Source organism: Alexandromys fortis, unplaced genomic scaffold (assembly GCF_014885135.2).
Source record: "Alexandromys fortis isolate MF-2015 unplaced genomic scaffold, M_Fortis_MF-2015_v1.1 scaffold_98, whole genome shotgun sequence".
Lineage (NCBI taxonomy): Eukaryota > Metazoa > Chordata > Mammalia > Rodentia > Cricetidae > Alexandromys > Alexandromys fortis.
Genome location: NW_026068002.1, coordinates 6,665,359 through 6,684,823, shown reverse-complemented (window position 1 = coordinate 6,684,823; position 19,465 = coordinate 6,665,359). Strand labels below are relative to the sequence as shown.

The window sequence follows — 19,465 nt, the reverse complement described above, 5'->3', positions numbered from 1 at the left end:
CAGTGTGTTTATTACTTAACCAATGAAATCAACAGATTGATATATGACACTCCCACATCATGTGCCCCCCCATCTGAGCCAGCTTTCTTTCTTTCTTTCTTTCTTTCTTTCTTTCTTTCTTTCTTTCTTTCTTTCTTTCTTTCTTTCTTTCTTTCTTTCTTTCTTTCTTTCTTTCTTATACCTGTCAAGTAGAGGGTTGCTGTGCGGGACCACGAGACTATCACAGTGTTTTGTAAGTCGGAAAGTACCCCTTAAATTTTAGGGCAAAAAGTTATCTTGACTGTTTGCTTTAAGAGTAAAGGATGTGCCTTTTGTCCTGCATCATAGCACGGTTGCAGAGGGTGCTGATACTCTTTGAGCTCCACTGTGCTACCCAAGGACGGGTGACAAGAAGAAAGATGCTGGAAAGTTGGCCAAGAAAGACAAAGGCCCAGTAAGCAGGTCTGAGAATAAAGCCAAAAGGAAGAGATCCAAACCAAGTTCATGGCAAGCTCAACATTCTAGCCCCATTGACACAGCTACGGATGACAAACTGTAAGGAAGTTCCCATCTGTAAGTTTATCACTCCTGTGGTGGGCTCTGAGAGGCGGAATATTTCTGGTTCCTTTGCCAGGACAACTCTCCTGGAGCTACTTAGTAAAGGATGTGCCAAACTCAGAGTCCAAGTAATTTACACCAGAAATACCAAAAGTGGAGCTACCCCAACTGCTGGTGAAGATGCTTGAGCAGGTTCAACCAACAACTGTACATTTAGAAAAGTAAAACTTTATTTAAAAAAGCGTGAAGCGTGTGTGTGTGGCAGGGAAGGTGTGTGTGTGGAGAGATGGTCCAGTAGATAGCACTTGTTGCTTTTTTTTTTTTCAGATTTATTGAAAATGGCAGAACAGACTCAAACGGCTCCACGCGGTGTTTTGAAATTCATCCCCACTGTAGGCTGAGTGACCTGCAGGTTGGAGAGACTGCCAAAGTCCAGAAGCTTCAGCATCTCCTCTGTGTCAGGATCTACCTCAATGATCTCCTGATCCAGGGCTGAGACCTCAGGAATGTAATTATCCCTCCTTTCTCGCTCTTCCTCCTGCAGTTTGATAGAGATGCCCCTGACAGGGCCTCTCTGAATCCTCTTCATCAGATGTGTGACATAGCCGGCTATCTTGTTGGGGATGATAGCGATCTCCTTGCACATGCGCTTGTTGGTGTGGAAGTCATTGCCTAGGCGCGTGTAGTACTTCTTGATGATGACCCGGGCCGCCTTCTTCACGGTCTTGGTGAGGACACGGCCCATGTTGACAGGTCCCGGTATAAGAGCCACTTGTTGCTTTTGCAGGTGACCCGAGTTCAATTTCCAGCATCCAGACTCATAACCATCCATAACACCAGTTCCAGGTGATCCAGTGCCCTCTTCTGACCTCCAAAGGCATGCACATGCTATTCATATATACATATAAGGAATACACTCATACACACACATACAAAATCTAAATCTAAATCTTTTTTTTTTTTTTCAGAGTAAAGGCTAGGAGCTGGTGAGATGGTAAAGGTGCTTCCCTGAACCTGACTATCTGAGTTTAATTTCTGGGACCCATACAGTGGAGGAAGAGAACCAACTTTCATAGGTTGCCTTCTGACCACTGCTCAAGCACCACGTCTTGTCCCCCTGCCCTCCAAATAAATGAATACATTATAGTATAATAAAAAATTCCAAGGAGAAAGGATGGGGATGATGAGACATAGCAATCATCACAAGAGTAGAGGGAGCGCTGAGGGCCACAGCCTCACATTCTCTGCCTGTTCCCTAATGTCAGTACCATTGCTGCCTGATGATCTGCCTTTGACCTGGATTCTGAGCCTTTGTCCTGATTGTACTGGCCAGCTTGCCTAGTTGCAACCAACTGTGAATTTAAACCGGACAGGGATTTATGAAAGAATAGTGTACATTTTATAGTATTTGGGGAGGAATAGAGAGCTAAGAACCATGACCAGCCACCATGACAGTTTCTGTAGCAGAAAATATGACATCATTGGTCACCAAAACCCTGATAATAATCACTCAATTCCACTCCATTCTTACTTTGAGGTCGTGTCCTAAATGCATATCACTCACTTCTGAATTCAGAACTTGTACTCGTGAGTCTGACTGTTGGAACTCAGGTCAGTGTCTTAACCTAGCTATAAGGGAGTTGATACATGGTTTTCTAACTTCTACCTTGGCAAGAGAGGACTTAAATGACCAAAACATGGCAACAGGTTTTAAAGATTTATGGTGTCATAGATGACAAATACATTTTTTTACTGGTTTACTTTCTAACATGTTGGATCCCAAGACCAAGCCATTCTAGGGAATGGTTATAAGAGAAATATAGTATAGCCTATTGAGCTCCTGGGCCATGATGCTTGTACTACCTGGAACCAGGGTTGGGCAAGGGTCTGGGGATTAAAGAACACATGAGACATGGGTCACTCTTGAAGCAAGAATGCCAATTTTATTATGTTCCCAGACAGCTTATATAGTGCTCTCCTTGACTAAATGGCCAAGCCCTAGTTCTGGGGATTTTCTACTGCAAGCCCACCAGAAACCACTTCCCTGTTATCAGGAACTCATGAGGGTTCTGTGTTCAGAGCAGCTGCAAGCATAGAAACACAAGTTGTTTACTTCAGCAGACAAGAAAGAGGTCATAGAAAGTTCAGGGTCTGGGGCTGGAGAGATAGTTCAGTGGTTAAGAGCTTTGCCTGCTCTTCCTAAAGGTCCTGAGTTCAATTCCCAGCAACCACATGTGCTCACAACCATCTGTAATGAGATTTGGTGCCCTCTTCTGGCCTGTAGGGATACATGCAGGCAGAACCCTGAATACATAATAAATAAATAAATAAAATGTTCATGGCCTGAAGGTCTACAGCTCCCCACACTGGGCCAATTGTAGGGAACTCTGAAAATAGTATTGCTCTGGGATAGTGCTCTTATACACTGTAAAATTTTACTTTTTTTTAAATATTTATTTATTATGTATACAATATTCTGTCTGTGTGTATGTCTGCAGGCCAGAAGAGGGCACCAGACCTCATTACAGATGGTTGTGAGCCACCATGTAGTTGCCGGGAATTGAACTCAGGACCTTTGGAAGAGCATGCAGTGCTCTTAACCACTGAACCATCTCTCCGGCCCCCTCTTATACACTGTAAAGATTTGTCACTTGGTAAAGTGGCAAAAAAAGTGTAAAGATTTAGTTTAATAAAATGCTGATGGACCAGTAGCCAGGCAGGAAATATAGGTGGGGCAACCAGACTTGGAGAATTCTGGGAAAAGGAAAGGCAGGGACTCAGTTACAAGTCAGAAACGAAGCAAGATGAGAATGCCTTACTGAGAAAAGGTGCCAAACCACATGGCTAAACATAGATAAGAATTATGGATTAAGTGTAAGAGCTAGTTAATATTAAGCCTGAGCAATAGGCCAAACAGTTTATAATTAATATAAGTCTCTGTGTGTTTTGAGGACTGAATGGCTGCAGGACCAGGGGGGGACAGAAACTTCTGTCTACACAGTGTACTTGTATCTCCAAGTCTGGATGCCAAAATGGATCAAAGGACATGGTTTGTGGCTGTGTTTCGTGTACCAGGAAATAATTCTGGGGCACCAGCATGCAAGTCAAAAGTTCAAATCAGACTGGATTGTGAGGGAGGGTGCGTGGGGTAGCTATTGTTTTGAACCTGTCTGTCACTGGCTTTTTCTGCCTTTGCTGTCACCCAACATTTAAGCATCTACAAGCTCTGAGCTGGTAGCTGACACACACCGTAGTGGCCATCCTTGGTGCATGCATGGACCACTCTTGTCACAGTAATGAAGACCCCATCAGAACTGACAGTGCAGGACTGACGAGGACAGGAATGCTGGAGGCAGAATACCAGCTCTGCAAGCGTAATGAAAGAATCGTTATGTCATATAGAACGAGCTGCTAGGAAAGAAGGGGTGGGTGTCAGCGTCTCCTTCTCATCCTGACTCAGAATGACAAATGAACATGGGCTCATAAAGACCCTTTTTTGTGGGGCGGGGTTTACTTCATCATCCCAGAGATATAGATGATACAGGGAGATGCTTGTAGAGTTGATATTGAAGTTCTCATCTCTGGGTAGGGTGAGGGTCTCCAAGGGACCAGTTGGGTGTTTCCTCCTAGCGAGAGGAGAACCTATGTTCAGCATCAACTCAAGAGTGGGATCTGTAAGTGACATTGTGTGTTACAGAATCCAGCATCCTAGGGCTCCTGGGTTGGCTGTGAGGGAGGGTCCAGTACCATGATGCAGAAGATAGAAGGAAGATGAAAGGGGCCATCCTAGAATGTTCCCAATAGGAGATGGCTCCCTTAAGACTTTTGTTTGTTTGCTTGTTTTTTTTCTTTTTTCTTTTTTCTTTTGGAGACAGGGTTTCTCTGTAGCTTAGGAGCCTGTCCTGGAACTCGCTCTGTAGACCAGGCTGAAGACTGGCCTCGAACTCACAGGTATTTGCCTGTCTTTGCCTCCTGAGTGCTGGGATTAAAGTCATGCGCTGCTGCCACTGCGACCGCCACCACCTGGCCCCCTTTAGACTTAATATCAAGTTAGCTGGCTCAGAGTGATGAAGGATGGGGACAATGGATTACTTCACTGGGGCTGCTGTAATAAAGTATGACAAGGAGAGCTGCTCCGTGACGTATTGTGGAGGACAGAAGTCTGAAATGGAGTATCCAGAGCCAAGTTCTCTCCGAAGATGCTCAGGAAGGACCTGTTCCAGGCCTCTCAGTTTCTGGGATTTCCTTGGTTTGTGGCAGTGTACTGCCATTCTTTGCACGCTGTTCTTTCTCTGTGTGTCTGTGTCCAAAGTTCCCCTTTTTATAGACATGCCATACCGGATAAGAAAGGAGCATGTGTCACTCGAGTATGGCCTTAACACCTGCGATGACTTTATTTCCAAATAAGTGCTCATTCTGAGGTCGTGGAAGTTGAGATTTTGCATATGAGTTTTGGGGAGACACAATTCAACACCAACACATGGGCCTCATATGCTGGCTTTGGGAAGGCAATTTGCATGTTCTGTTTGTGCACAGCTGACCAGCATTGGCTCCGTCACCTTAAATCTGCCAAGGATACGCAAATTTGTGGGTAACCTTCCTAGGTGTACCCTCAGTGGGGGTAGCATGCCTTCCTGCATCTCTACATTCTCAGCTGAAATGGGAATAGTAATAGTTCTCTGTGGTGTTGTTACCTTGATGGCATCTGAAATCATTTCACAGGTGGGCCTCTGGGCATGTCTGTGTGTGGGGGAGTCTCTTTATTATCTTAATTGATATGGAAAAATGGGCTTTTTTCTTTTTGGTTTGTTTTTGATACAGGGTTTCATTATGGAGTCTTGGCTGGTCTGGAACTCAGTGTGTAGAACAGGCTGGCCTTGAAGGCCTTGAACCCATACTGATAGACTTGCCTCAGCCTCCCCAGTGCTGGGATTAAAGCTGCACACCAGCACACCACTGAGCCGTGCTCTTAATTGTGGCCCTTCCATTCTCTTACCAGGGGATTCCAAAATGTGTATCTCTGTTGCCTGATTGCTGATGTGACGTGACCAGCTGCTTCGAGCTCCGTCTGGCAGCCTTGACTTCCCCAGCGCGAAGTTACTCTTAACAGTAAACTAGAATAAACCCTTTCTCTTTTAAATTGCTTTTGTTGGATGGAGTATTTTATCAAAACAATAGGAAAGAAATGGGGGCAATCCTTGATTTGAGGGGGGTGGGGTGCTACCGAGCACAGGGTTCTGAGCACAAAGTGGGGTAAGCCAGAAGCCAGTTTTTCCTCGGTACCCCACAAGGCTATTATGTATAAGGGCTTTCCTTGGGTGGGGCTGAGATCCTGCATGGCAGGGGGCGCAGAGATAAAGCACTTGCTCCTCTCCCCTCTCTCCTCCTTTCCACTTCTCTTGCTGAGCCAGGAGCCATTTGTTTCTCTTGCTGGAGCCTACCCGTCTCACCCTCTGCTGACCCTCTGGTCCAGCCCCTGTTCCTCCCTATTTGTTTGTTCTAAGATATAGTGGCATGGCTTAAGCCAATGTTATCCAGGGCTTTTATGGGCATGGGTTGTGCTAGGGTGCCCAGTTTCAGAGAGACCCAGAGAAGAACACACAGGGGTCCAGGTGCTCTTCCTAAGATCTCTCTGACCTTGGAAAGTGAGATAGGTCCTCAGCGGTTGGGGAAATGGGGGCGGGGGCGTGGAAGCTTAGCCACAGGATTTTAGAGTGGTTGGCACAGTTGGGATGTCCCTGTTTCAGCTGCCTCTGGCTACAGATGGGTAGATAATGTGCCAAGGTCAAATGTTGGGTGGTGCCCAGATCCAGACGCCAGGCCTTTGAAGGGCATCAGCTGAACCGAAACTTGAGCTGTTGGTGGCAATTGCTTCCAGGGGTCTGTGATCTCGTGGTCCAGACTGGAGAGGCTTGTATGTGCAGATGGGGGTCTCTTCCAGTGCTCCTGAGGGGAAGGGAGGGGTGGCTAAAAGCAAGGTGGAGGAGCGTGTTTGAGGGATTGTGGGAATTTAGGGCCGTGCACCCGCCCCTCCTCCCCCCGCAATGCGTGGGGCGCCTGGAGAGGGGTCTTGCGGGCAGGTGGGATCCTGCGGAGACCCGAGCGCGGAGTGCGCGCTGGCCCGGGTGGGGTAAGTCAGGGCTCATCTGCTCCCATTGTGCGGCCGGGCGGACGCTGGCCAGTCGAGCCAAGCGCTAGGAGGTGGAGCTGTGGGTTGCGGGCTCCGGCGCCTGCGTCCAACCCGGCCGGGCTCTGCGAGGCGAGAGGCCGGACGGGAGCCCAGCAGCCGCGCCCCGGAGCTAGCGGGGAGGGACATGGGGCGCGGCGGCTCTCCCAGGCCCCGCAGGTTCCGGAGCCCCGAGGTACTTAAGGGCGAGGCGTGGGCCCCAAGCCGGGTGGGAACATCGGCTGACCGGTACCGGGTTGGGCCTTGGAAGGGAGCGCGGGCTGGACACCGGGCTGTAGCACCCCGGAGGGGGCCCACCAGCCTGATTCCTGACCCCGCCTTCCTCCCCCAGGGCTCCCAAAGAGGTCTCCGCAGCGCCCCCTTCTTCTCACCCGGGGTTTGAGTCCCACAGTGATTGAGAGACTCCCAAGTCTTCAACCCTACCATGGCTAATGGGGTGATCCCGCCGCCCGGGGGCGCCTCCCCCCTACCCCAGGTGACTGATGCGTGGAGGGTGGGGTGGGGGAGGAGGGGCAGGGTGGGTGGGGTGTCCTCTGGCTGACCCTGGGACCACCAGATTCAGGCATTGAGCTGTACTGGTGGTGTGGAGGAATAGGGGGTCTATTAGTGTTTTACGGATCCGTGACTGGTGCACTCAAGGCCCGGGGAAGCCCTCAGAGGGTGTTTTGGGGGATGTTGATGCAGGCAAAGGTGAGAGTGTTGGAGTGTTGAAGTATGAAGTTGGGGATGGGGGGTGTTCATGAACCAGGGGTCCTTAGGAGAGGCTATCTGGCCTGCAGGTCCGGGTGCCCTTGGAGGAGCCCCCTCTGGGTCCAGACTTAGAAGAGGAGGATGATGACTTGGGCAAGACCTTGGCTGTGAGCAGGTTTGGGGACCTCATCAGCAAGACCCCGGCCTGGGACCCTGAGAAGCCTAGCCGCAGCTACAGCGAGCGGGACTTTGAGTGTGGGTAGCCCGGGGACCCCTAGTTCGGCAGCCTTCACCACCATCACCTTCATCGCCACCATTACTGCGCTCACCTCCGGCTTGATCACTCAGTGCCATCCTGTGCTGGACGCTGTGCTGGGCCACCATGCCGTGTCAAGTCATCCCACCTCCCTCGCCATCACCTGTCCACCTGTCAGGGGGACTGGGCTCCAGACCAGGGGACATGTAGAGGAGATGGGCTTGAGGCCACCCTCAGTGACCTTCATCATCCACTCTGGCCCCACTCACTCTCTGTTCTGCCATGGTCCCTGTTGTGTCTTCCCTCAGCTTCTTTTCTGTGTCACACGCCCTGTTCCCTCTCCGTCACTCTCGTCCCCGCTCTACCAGGCCTCGCCAATGACAGGCGCCTGGACACAGTAGTTGGGAGGGGTGTCCTGGCTCTAGAGGATTAGGGTGCCCTTGTTTGAGACCTTGAGCTAGAGTCAGGTGTGTACTCCTTGGTGGGGGAGCCCTACTCTGCTTCAGGGGTCTCAACCAACTCTCCTGCACCCCCAGTTCACCGGCACACATCCCACCACACCCATCACCCGCTCTCAGCCCGCCTGCCTCCACCCCACAAGCTGCGGCGACTGCCCCCTACCTCTGCTCGACACACCAGGAGGAAGAGGAAGAAGGAGAAGACCTCTGCTCCCCCCTCAGAAGGGACGCCTCCTATCCAAGAGGAGGGGGGAGCTGGAGCAGAGGAGGAGGAGGAGGAAGAGGAAGAGGAAGGAGAGTCTGAGGCAGAGCCTGCTGAGCCTCCACTCTTGGGGCCCCCACAGAAAGCAAAGGTGGGGACAACTCATTAAAGGAGGGTTGGCTGGCCAAGGGGTTGGCAGGGAGAGGATGCAGGATGCCATGAAGGTGGCTGCTGGGAGTTTAGTCTGTCCATGTGTGTCCACAGTTCTCTATTGGAAGCGATGAGGATGACAGCCCGGGCCTTTCGAACAAGGTCACCTGTACCAAGGCCCTGCCTTCTGTGGGCCTGCATGCTGACCAAAGCCCCCAGCGCTCCAGCAGGTACTGGTCCCAGCTCCCTGCACCCAGCCCTCATTGAGTAGAACCCACTGCAGCCCAGAGCAGTTGGCCCAAGTCTCCGACACTTACCTGATTCCTGACCCTGACTAGTGTGTCCCTAGGTGTGACCGGGAAAGCAGAGAAAATGAGAGAGCTTTTCCCCCAGGTTTACAAAGTCAGAGGGAGCAAGAGGGGAGAAAAGGAAGAGTTGAGCCAGAGGTCGAGGGTCCTCTAGACTGGAAGTGCTGGTGAAGAGGCAGGGTACAGGAAGAAGAGACGAGCCAAGCCAGTAGTGGGAAGGGATGGGCATGCTGGGGAAGGGAGCCTGGCTCCTGAGATCAGGGAAGTTTCAGGAACCCACTAGCTTAAGCCAGCTCCTTGCCTCTCTTCATCAAACCTAAGGCTCATGTTGCTTCTTCAGCTCTCCCAGCCCCCGAGCCCGGGCTTCCCGAATCTCTACAGAGAAGAGCCGGCCCTGGAGTCCATCAGCCAGCTATGACCTGCGAGAGCGATTGTGCCCAGGCAGTGCCCTGGGCAACCCTGGGCCGGAGCAGCGGGTGCCCACCGATGAGGCCGAGGCCCAGATGCTGGGCTCTGCAGATCTGGATGACATGAAGAGTGAGTGGACCTTGAAGAGGGTCCCCCCCACTTCAGGCTTGGCACTTTCTGCAGTGTCTGAGTGTCAGAAAGAGCTTAATCTCACTAAGCCACCTCTGCCAAGGCTGCTTCCCTTTGTGTCACTCACGAGTGCGCTCTGAGTCACCCCTTGCATAAAGCGGCCGTCTTCCTCGTGTACTCTTCGAGGGGTGTTCTCCTGAGACCTCCCTGCTCTGTAAACTCTGCTATCACTGACCTGCCTGGAGGCTGAGGGCTAAACTGCACTGCCAGGCCTGCCTGCAGCTGCCCTCACTCCTTCCTGCCACCCTTGGCCTGGCCTGGCCGTGATCTCGGCACATTCCTTCCATCTTATCAGTGCCTGGCTTTGGTGCCACCTGTCATCACCCATGGGGCGCTGTGCCCAGGCTAGGGGCATCGCTGGTCTTCCTCCTCCTCCTCCTCCTCCTGAGATTCACGGGGTGTGGGCGGGGGCAGAGGTGGGGGGAGTTAGGGCTTTGAGCTCAATACGTCATGGAAAGTTGCCAGGGCCTGAGGACAGGGACAAGAACAATCCGATGGCAGCGGCAGCAGAGGCAGCGGGGTTGGGGGGGCGGTCATAGGGAGGGTGTATTTACAGATCCAGGGTGGGAGTCGATAGGAGGAGCAGACTTGGGGGACCAGGAGAACTGTGAACAGGAAACCTTACCATCTCCAGCTGTGTGGGCAAAGGCAGCTCCTGCTGGGGGCTCCCACCCCTTGGGACATCTGGGGCTTTGGGAAGGAGCAGGGCTGAGTCCTCGGCCACCAGGGGAATGACGAGCCCGCTGGACAACGTCATGGAGCCCAATGGGGCTCTGAGTCCCGGGCCCAGGGACACTGAGGACCGGAGCCCTGGGAGGAATCCAGTTCCTGGCACTGGTGACTTGCTGGCCTCAGAGGATTTGGAAATGTTTGTATTGGACTTTGAAGACTATGGCCTGTGGGAGCCCATGAGGGGCCACCCGAGCCCCCAGGCAGGGGTAGCTGCTTGTGAGTAAACTGGGCAGCCAGCCTGTCCCCAGCTGTTGGCCTGAGCAGGGCAGGTGGGAGGATGGCTAGCCATGCATAAGTCTGTTGGATGGGATTGGGGTGTCATACATATGTGGAAGCTAGGTGTCTAGGGACAGGCATTGGGCCTATGGCCTCACAGGGAGGACCAGTAGTTGTGGTAGGGGCTCCAGGGTCTGGATGGGGCTGAAGACTTCAGCTGGAATCTGCTTATTGTTACGACTTGGCCAGCGGTGTAAGGTGGCTCGGTACTGTGCCTTCCCACTTCCTGAGCGTCAGTCTCCGGGTCTGTGTAATGGCCCCTTGGATTATGTGGTCTGTCATAACAACCCCGTGGATTTGGTGGATACAGCAGGGGCCTGGAGCATGTGGGCTGTGGCCTCAGACCCCGAGATGGATCCCTGGGGTCTTGTTCACAGGCCACCGGCTAGAGGACAATCCTGGTGTGAGGCGACACTTGGTAAAGAAATCATCCCGGATACAGGGTGGGAGAGGAAGCCCCAGTGGCCTGGCTCCCATCCTGCGCAGGAAGAAGAAGAAGAAGAAGTTGGATAGGAGACCCCATGAGGTAGCGTTGCAGGTGTTGCCCTTTGGGATCCACTTTCCCTCTAGTGACAGCCCTAACCCTGGCCGCCTCTGGGCCCTCACCTTGATATCTGCTGCAGGTGTTCGTGGAGTTGAACGAGCTGATGTTGGACCGTAGCCAGGAGCCACACTGGCGGGAGACGGCACGGTGGATCAAGTTTGAGGAGGACGTAGAGGAGGAGACTGAGCGCTGGGGGAAGCCCCACGTTGCTTCCCTCTCCTTCCGTAGCCTGCTGGAGCTCAGGAGGACCATTGCCCAGGGTAGGGCTCCTCATTCTGGCCTGAGCCACTGAGCCGCAATCCAGGGCTCCCCCAGCTGCCTGTGACGTGTGTACGTGCTGGAGCGCGCACAGGCCCTGAGCTCACCTTGCATGTTTGCCAGCCCTTGGGGAGCGAGGCCGTGGGGTGGGGGTGGGGGGTCTCCTGTCTGGCAGGATGGCGCTTCCTCTTACTGTGTCCTAGGAGCGGCTCTCCTGGACTTGGAGCAGACCACCCTGCCAGGCATCGCTCACCTTGTGGTGGAGACCATGATCGTATCTGACCAGATCCGGCCAGAGGACAGGGCTAGTGTCCTGCGGACTTTGCTCCTGAAACACAGGTGTGAGGGGCTGGGGACGAAGGCTCTGTCTTCTTCAGCTGTCCTAGAAATATTGCCTCTTCTGAGGGGGACTCAGCCTGAGCATGCAGGGGATGGGGAGCCTAACCCGCTTCCGCTTCCGTCTTTCTGCCACCTTAACCAATAGGAAACTCTCACATTAAGTAAAAGGTCCTCCTACTTCTCACCTCCCTGTGCTAACATAAGTCTCTCCAACTTACCTCGCCTCCTTTAGCCATCCCAATGATGACAAGGACAGTGGCTTCTTCCCTCGAAATCCGTCAAGCTCCAGCGTGAACTCAGTCCTGGGGAATCACCACCCAACCCCTAGTCATGGCCCCGATGGTGCGGTACCCACCATTGCTGATGACCTAGGGGAGCCAGCCCCGTTGTGGCCGCATGATCCTGATGCCAAGGAGGTCAGTCACCTTGTCGGGCCTAGGCTTGGGAACTTAGAAGATGCCCGGTTTAGTTGAGATTGGGAAGGTCGGATGTCCGGCACTGTGCCGAGCACGCTGTGGGGTCTGTGGGTGGCACACACGTGGATTCCCTGTGTTGGCGATACAGAGTTTTGCTGTGGTGATGTGGGAGCTGACAAAACTGAGGTGGGGCAGGGCATAGAGGAGGGTGCTGGACACTTCTAAGAAGTTGGGGAGAGAGGAACCAGGGCTGGGGCAAGGTTGGGGAGGGCCTGCCATGGCCTCCAGGCTGGGTCCCAGCCCTATTCCAGTTCTGCGTCCTCAGAAGCCCCTCCACATGCCTGGAGGAGATGGTCACCGGGGGAAAAGCCTGAAACTTCTGGAGAAGATCCCTGAAGATGCCGAGGCCACCGTTGTGCTTGTGGGTAAGGAGGGCTGGGTGCTGGGGACAGGGTCTTCTGAGTGGCCTCTGCTGTTGTCTGTTCCCCTGGACCTCCAGAGGAGGCTACTCTGAGTCCTTTCTTCCTCATTCCTGGCCTGCCTGCATTGCAGTTTCCTGCCATCTTGAACTGCTGCTAGTTTTATATCGCACCATTGTGGGAATAAGGATGAAAGTTATCCCTGTGTGGTAGCCTTCATTTCCACCTATTGGTAACAGTTTTGTGACTGTAAACATGTAAGTGACCAGGGTACTTTTAGATCTGAGGCTTCTTTTGCAGTACCCAACTGCTCCAGTACACAGAAGAACCTGGCTCGCCCTTCCAGGGCCTGCCTCGACTGCTTCTCCTTGTCCATCCCTGCTTTCGTCTTTCTCTAGGCTGTGTGCCTTTCTTGGAGCAGCCAGCAGCAGCCTTTGTGCGGCTAAGTGAGGCTGTGCTCTTGGAGTCTGTGCTCGAGGTCCCCGTACCTGTCCGCTTCCTCTTTGTGATGCTGGGGCCCCGCCACACCAGCACCGACTATCATGAGCTAGGACGCTCCATCGCTACCCTCATGTCTGACAAGGTTAGTCCTTCCACCTGGGACCTGCTTGTTCCTTAGCTGCCTGTCTCTGGAGTGGAGCTGGCGAGCTGTTAGCCCAGGGTAGGAAACGGAACCCTGGATTGTGCTCAGAAAGGGGTGGTAACATAGAAGTAGAGCTCATACGCAATGCCTTGGATGTAAAGATGCGGGCTGGAGGGTTGATGGTGCTGACCGTGACTGGCCTCACATGGGAGAGCCTCCTAGCTGAGTTGATGTCTGAGATGCTCGTTAGCCTGGAGAAGATGGGCACTGCCCAGTCAGAGATGTTCTAGACTCCCTTCCTAGACTGTCCTCGTGCATACGGTTGTCTGTCTTCCCCTCCCTACTTCTGTGACCCAATGCCACCTCTCTGAAATCTTCCTGGGCTCTCATGGCCCATCCTTGAGAGCCATACTCCCTTCCCAGCTGTTTCACGAGGCTGCCTACCAGGCAGACGACCGGCAGGACCTTTTGGGTGCCATCAGCGAGTTCTTAGATGGCAGCATTGTGATACCCCCATCGGAAGTCGAGGGCCGTGACCTACTACGCTCCGTGGCTGCCTTCCAGCGCGAGCTGCTGAGGAAGCGGAGGGAGCGGGAACAGACCAAAGTGGAGATGACCACCCGGGGTGGATATGTGGCCCCTGGCAAAGGTCAGACCCCAGCCCAGTCCTTTGTGTTCTTACCATCCCTGCCCACAATGCTGGGGGATGCAGCCAGGGCTACCAGGCGGGAGGAGGTGGCCTGTGTTCCATTGGTATCTTGCTCCCTTGCCCAGAACTGTCTTTGGAGATGGGGGGCTCCGAGGCAACCTCTGAAGATGATCCCCTGCAGCGGACGGGCTCAGTGTTTGGGGGTCTGGTGCGGGATGTGAAGCGCCGGTACCCGCACTACCCCAGTGACCTGCGGGATGCACTGCACTCCCAGTGTGTGGCCGCTGTGCTTTTCATCTACTTTGCAGCCCTCAGCCCTGCCATCACCTTTGGGGGGCTACTAGGTGAGACTTCCGGGGTCCCTGTGGGCGCCCGATGTCACCTGCAGGGTTACGTAGTTCACATCACTTAGGGGAGCGATGGACAGAGGGGATAGGAGAGCTGTGACTCCCTGCTGGGTCAGAGAACTGCAGCTATCCCTTATTGGGTGGCTATAAAATGGAAGTGCAAGGGCAGGATCCCTGGGGTCTCCTTGGGAATGTGGGCAAGGCCTTGTCTGTTACTCGGAGAGCTGTTCTGCACTTGCTGGGGAACTGGATGAGGAAGGGGTCAGGACAGGAAGAGCCAGACTTACAGCCACCCTGTTGACCCCTCTCCACTCCAGGAGAGAAGACGGAGGGGCTGATGGGCGTATCGGAGCTGATTGTGTCCACAGCTGTGCTTGGGGTCCTCTTCTCTCTGCTGGGGGCCCAGCCACTGCTCGTGGTGGGCTTCTCCGGGCCCCTGCTGGTCTTTGAGGAAGCCTTCTTCAAGGTGAAGCCTGCTCCTTACCCTGGGTGTCCAGGAGCTGGGTCTCTATGCTCCGTCCCTTCTTTCCCTTGGCGTGTACCCTTTTTCAGTCTGCAGGCACCAACTTACGGGGTAGATGACCCCCGTGTAGCTAACCACCCCCCTTACTACCTCTAGTTCTGCCGAGCTCAGGACCTGGAGTACCTCACCGGTCGAGTATGGGTGGGCCTCTGGCTGGTGGTCTTCGTCCTGGCCCTGGTGGCTGCAGAGGGCAGTTTCCTGGTCCGCTACATCTCGCCGTTTACCCAGGAGATCTTTGCCTTCCTCATCTCGCTAATTTTCATCTATGAGACTTTTCACAAGCTCTACAAGGTGTGGCAGTTCCCCGAGGGTGGGTAAGGATAGGTGAGGTGGTGTCCTAGGGAGGCCTGGAGCTTGCTGAGAGCAAGGTATGGGAAGAGGGCTTTGTGTGGGTTTGCGCGCGCGCGCGTGAAGTGGAGTTTGGGAATCAAGACTGGGTTTGCCTTCTGCCTGTGGAGGGTGAGGCATCCTCTCCTCCACATATAGGTGTTCACAGAGCATCCTCTGCTGCCGTTCTACCCACCGGATGGGGCCCTGGAGGGGACCCTAGAGACGGGCTTGGAACTGAATAGTAGTGCCCTGCCCCCCACAGAGGGACCACCAGGCCCACGGAACCAGCCCAATACAGCTCTGCTGTCTCTCATCCTCATGCTGGGGACTTTCCTCATTGCCTTCTTCCTGCGCAAGTTCAGGAACAGCCGCTTCCTGGGGGGCAAGGTACTCTGTCTCACTTGATTGCTGTTCCTTCGAGGCTCAGCTCCTGAGTCTTCTGCCTGACCCCTTCCTGGCCAATCCATTGCACCTCCCCACAACAAGACAATAGTGCCTCCCAGCTGTGGCTGGTACACAGGGGAGTCACCTAGACGGATGTCCTAGGATACTTCTGGCTCAGCTTGGCCCCAGAAAGCGTTGGGGTTGTCTCCTAACCCTCATCCTCCGGGTGCACTTGGCAGGCTCGGCGCATCATTGGCGATTTTGGCATTCCCATTTCCATCTTGGTGATGGTCCTGGTGGACTACTCTATCACAGATACCTACACGCAGGTGAGTGTGCCCCACCTGAGCGGCCCAGGTTCTGGAGCAGGCTTGCAGCCCAGCTCTCCTGGTCTAGTGACAAGAAGTTGGGCCACACCAGGGGCTGCTGTGATGATGTTCGGTCCAGGGGCTCCCCAGGGTATCCGAACTGTGTATGATCCCGAGAGGGAGGAATTTGGAAGTGGGCTGGTGCATAGTACCGGGTCTCCCCATAGCTGTGGAGCTAGGGGGAAGGTTCCATTGCTATGTCTTCTGCCAACCTTCGGAGAAGCAGTGACTTTGGAAACTGAAAATTAATTGCACCAGCTCCCTAGAGTTCTGGGGGCCTCTGTGGCAGGAACATCTGCAATGTAGATCTCTTCTGTAAGAAGCCTCTGTCTCTGGCCCTTGCCTTCTTTTCTTCATGCAGAAGCTGACGGTGCCTACAGGGCTCTCCGTGACTTCCCCACATAAGCGCACGTGGTTCATCCCACCGTTGGGCAGCGCCCGTCCCTTCCCACCTTGGATGATGGTGGCTGCTGCTGTCCCTGCACTGTTGGTCCTCATCCTGATATTCATGGAGACACAGATCACCGCGTGAGAGGGCTGGAGGGGGAGGGATGGCTTGGCTTCAGGGTTAAGGCAGGGGTGTCTTATCTGTGTAGGGATGCCCTGTGGTAGACTGAAAGGAATTTGTTGGGCTCTTGCAGAAGTGAGGAGGAGGGGGTGGAGGCGCTAGAGCAACAGGCTGGAACAGGTGTGGGCGTGTGGGCCCAGGCATGGTTCTCCTGTGATGGTTTGACCTGGTCCTCTCACGACCACGGCTGGCGGTATGGCACTTGGCAGTTCTCAGAATCCTGGCTGGGTGTTCTCTCACCTAGTGATGCTCACGCGGTTCTTGTTTTGGTTTAACCAAAATAACATGGCAGGATGGATCTGGCATCTGGATTTTGTGGTGCTTTTAAATGCTGGCAGCATGAGAATTTGGCTCCGATTTCCTGCAGTGTGAGAACTTTAATTTGGGAATGTGAAAGAGGAAGCTGACTCTTGAGTGAGAGCTCTCCTCCCTCCCCTCAAGTCTTGGGCGACTGTCATGTGCTTTTACAGGTGTGCCTGCTAGCTGGCTCCTTCTCTCTCTCCCCCTCAGGCTCATCGTCAGTCAGAAAGCACGAAGGCTACTCAAGGGTTCCGGCTTCCATCTTGACCTGCTTTTGATCGGCTCCCTAGGTGGCCTCTGTGGGTTGTTCGGATTGCCCTGGCTCACAGCTGCCACCGTCCGCTCTGTCACCCACGTCAATGCGTTGACGGTCATGCGCACTGCCATCGCACCTGGTGACAAACCCCAGATCCAGGAGGTTCGGGAACAGCGAGTCACCGGAGTGCTCATTGCCAGCCTTGTGGGTGAGCACCGAATCTCCCCCAGACTTGCTTTCCTGGGCCCAGTGGCTTCAAATCATCTTGATCCTGGGGTTGACCCTCCTGAATCTGCAGGTGTATTGTGCTTAGCTCTCCCTCAGGACCCCAACCTGTCCACGCACATTCTGGGAGCTCTTCCCCGCTTCTTGTCCTGCTTGCTCCATCTCTGTCTGTGAGACCCAGATTGGTCCAGCGAATCTTGTTCCCCTTACCAGGCCCTTTGTCCAGGCAGGACAGGGGACAGGGTTAGGCAGATCCATGTCACCTCCTCCAGGCCTGTCTATCGTCATGGGGGCTGTGCTGCGCCGGATCCCATTGGCTGTACTCTTCGGGATTTTCCTATACATGGGGGTCACTTCGCTGTCTGGTATCCAGTTGTCCCAACGTCTGCTGCTCATTTTCATGCCAGCAAAGCACCATCCTGAGCAGCCCTACGTGACCAAGGTCAGGCCCAGATGCATGCAGCCGGGGGCGGGGGTGCAGGATGCTGGGAGGGAGTCTGGAGGGACTGCCAGGTTAGAAATGGACGGGAGGAATACATTAAGGATAATTGGGACCTGGAGAGCCATGTTCCCATAGGTGTGGGTGGGGGCAGAATGGCCACTGTGGAATGAGACTGAGCCTGTACCCCAGGTGAAGACATGGCGGATGCACCTGTTCACCTGCATCCAGCTGGGCTGCATTGCTCTCCTCTGGGTGGTCAAGTCTACGGCGGCCTCACTGGCCTTTCCTTTCCTGCTCTTGCTCACGGTGCCTCTGAGGCGTTGCCTTTTGCCCCGGCTCTTCCAGGACAGAGAGCTGCAGGCGGTAAGGGATGATGGCTTGGGCTGGCGGGATGAAGGCAGGCGGGCACTGGAGTAAGATACCTGGGCTCCAGGTTATAAAGTCTCAAATGTTTGTGTGAACTTGGGGAAGTTGCTGAATGTTCTGGAATGCTGTTTTCACCAGTGTAATGGGCTTGTAGACTCTATCAAAGGACTGTTGGGAGATTTCTTGGTAAAGCTGTTGATAAGAGGCTTCAGAAAGAACAAGACAAGACACAGCCCTGCTGTGGACAGCTGTGCAGTCTGTGCCTGGACAAAATCACCTGGTCGGGGGTTGCGTGTGGGTTGGCCTAGCACTGACATCAGTCCTGAGCCCTGTTTCTTTCGGCTATAGGAAAGGATATCTTGTTGCTAGTCTTTATTTTGTTTTCTTTTATATTCTTACATTTTTTAAAGATGTATTTTGTGTGTATGTGCTGAGGTCAGAGGGCAACCTTCAGGAGTTGGTTTTCTCTTTCCTCCCTTTAGGTCCTGGGAATTGAACTTAGGTCATCAGACTTGGTGGCAGATGTCTTGATCTGCTGAGTCATCTCACTGTCCCAGTTTTTTAGCTTTTGTGTGCTCAGATACGGGGTACAGAGGTGCCATGATCCTAGGAATGAGCATCCTGTATCATAGTTGCCATTGTATGGGTATGATTTGTATGTTCTAGGTGACCTGATAATGAAGGCTTTGGCCAGGGAAGTACTTCTGGAAAGGGTCCTGGAGCAGGGAGAGAAGGTGTTCAGGAGAGGCTGTGAGGAACAGAAAGGGACACACAAGTCCCCCTGACTTTCCCAACCCTGTGCTCCCCTCTGCAGCTGGACTCTGAAGATGCTGAGCCAAACTTTGATGAGGATGGCCAGGACGAGTACAACGAGCTGCACATGCCTGTGTGACCCTCGAGATGGTGCCCCTCAGAGACCCCACCTTGGTGACTCACAGACCCTAGGAACCCAGCACCAGGGCTAGACATTTCTTAGGACCCAGGGATGTGCCCGGAGTCACTTCCCATGCCAGGCCAGTGGCCCCGTGACTTTCACAGACTAGACGACACAGGCTTTGAAGTCATTATAACACACTCCTTGTCTCGTGTCCGCCTCATTTTCTTGGTGCCACACTTCCCTATCCGAAATATTATCAGGGTCCTGCAGACTAGAAGGGGTGTGAAGCAAGGATCGGAGGCCTCGAGGGGGAGGGGTAGATTCAAGACTGCACAGAGTTCAAGGTGGGCCTTTTGTTCCTTCCTCGGCTCCCTGGAGTAAAGCTGAAGAGCCTGAGGTTCAAGGTCGATCGAGGGTCACACACCCATTAATTTAGCTCTGGATTAGAAAGGAGAGGACAGCAAGGCATTGCTTTCCTTAAGCCACTAGGGAAATCAGGGTGACTTTTGTCCTGTGGGGCTACAAGGCTGAATGGAAAATGTGCATCCAGGGAGCAGGAATAGCAGCCCAAGCCTCTAGACGCCAGGACGGCGGCGTGGGGTTTGGGGCCTCCAGGACCATTTTAGATTCTCCTGGTTTAAGAGTGAAGCGGTTCTAGGATTCCTGAAACCACTCCTTGTGCAACAGTCTGTGTTTTTTTTTTTTTTTTTTTTTTTTTGCCAGAAATAACCTGGGAGGCCTTGGGGAGGGTGGAAACAGGACCCAGTGCTTCACGGTTGCTTGGTAACCAGCTGCCTGATGCAGCCTGCTGGCCTTGTGTAGCCCTCTGGTGGTTGTTTTTGCACACTGCATGGTCTGTAGGCTGAGCAGGAGTAAGG

General features: G+C 53.7%; 2 protein-coding genes across 5 annotated transcripts; one reads left to right on the top strand and one right to left on the bottom strand.

The window, feature by feature from the left end:
* Positions 1–208: 208 nt before the first annotated feature.
* LOC126512933 (40S ribosomal protein S17-like) lies at positions 209–2,648 on the bottom strand. Its single transcript, XM_050160984.1, has one exon. The coding sequence runs from the start codon at positions 1,367–1,369 to the stop codon at positions 890–892; it is 480 nt and encodes a 159-aa protein (XP_050016941.1). The 5' UTR covers positions 1,370–2,648; the 3' UTR covers positions 209–889.
* A 3,695-nt stretch (positions 2,649–6,343) lies between these two features.
* On the top strand, positions 6,344–18,797 carry Slc4a3 (solute carrier family 4 member 3). Of its 4 annotated transcripts, none has more exons than XM_050161071.1 (23): positions 6,344–6,451; positions 7,056–7,199; positions 7,504–7,669; positions 8,207–8,481; positions 8,595–8,710; positions 9,129–9,325; positions 10,771–10,919; positions 11,017–11,197; positions 11,399–11,534; positions 11,767–11,950; positions 12,276–12,375; positions 12,768–12,952; positions 13,376–13,601; positions 13,727–13,945; positions 14,266–14,414; positions 14,568–14,762; positions 14,958–15,188; positions 15,425–15,514; positions 15,915–16,081; positions 16,632–16,885; positions 17,175–17,344; positions 17,534–17,707; positions 18,525–18,797. In XM_050161071.1, the coding sequence occupies exons 2-23, from the start codon at positions 7,149–7,151 to the stop codon at positions 18,600–18,602; spliced, it is 3,693 nt and encodes a 1,230-aa protein (XP_050017028.1). In that variant the 5' UTR covers positions 6,344–6,451; positions 7,056–7,148; the 3' UTR covers positions 18,603–18,797. The 4 variants fall into 4 exon arrangements, with proteins under 4 accessions (XP_050017028.1, XP_050017027.1, XP_050017026.1 ...); XM_050161070.1 differs by lacking the exon at positions 6,344–6,451 and adding an exon at positions 6,522–6,667; XM_050161069.1 differs by lacking the exon at positions 6,344–6,451 and adding an exon at positions 6,743–6,899.
* The last annotated feature ends 668 nt before the right edge of the window (positions 18,798–19,465 follow it).

What these genes read in the sequence shown, in the direction of transcription:
- LOC126512933 (XM_050160984.1), bottom strand. Translation starts at nt 1,369, where the DNA reads ATGGATGGTTATGAGTCTGGATGCTGGAAATTGAACTCGGGTCACCTG.
- Slc4a3 (XM_050161071.1), top strand. Translation starts at nt 7,149, where the DNA reads ATGGCTAATGGGGTGATCCCGCCGCCCGGGGGCGCCTCCCCCCTACCC. An exon ending in AGCCCCCAGCGCTCCAGCAG is followed by an intron (nt 8,711 to 9,128) that starts GTACTGGTCCCA and finishes TTGCTTCTTCAG; the next exon opens with CTCTCCCAGCCCCCGAGCCC. An exon ending in AGATCTGGATGACATGAAGA is followed by an intron (nt 9,326 to 10,770) that starts GTGAGTGGACCT and finishes TCTTGTTCACAG; the next exon opens with GCCACCGGCTAGAGGACAAT.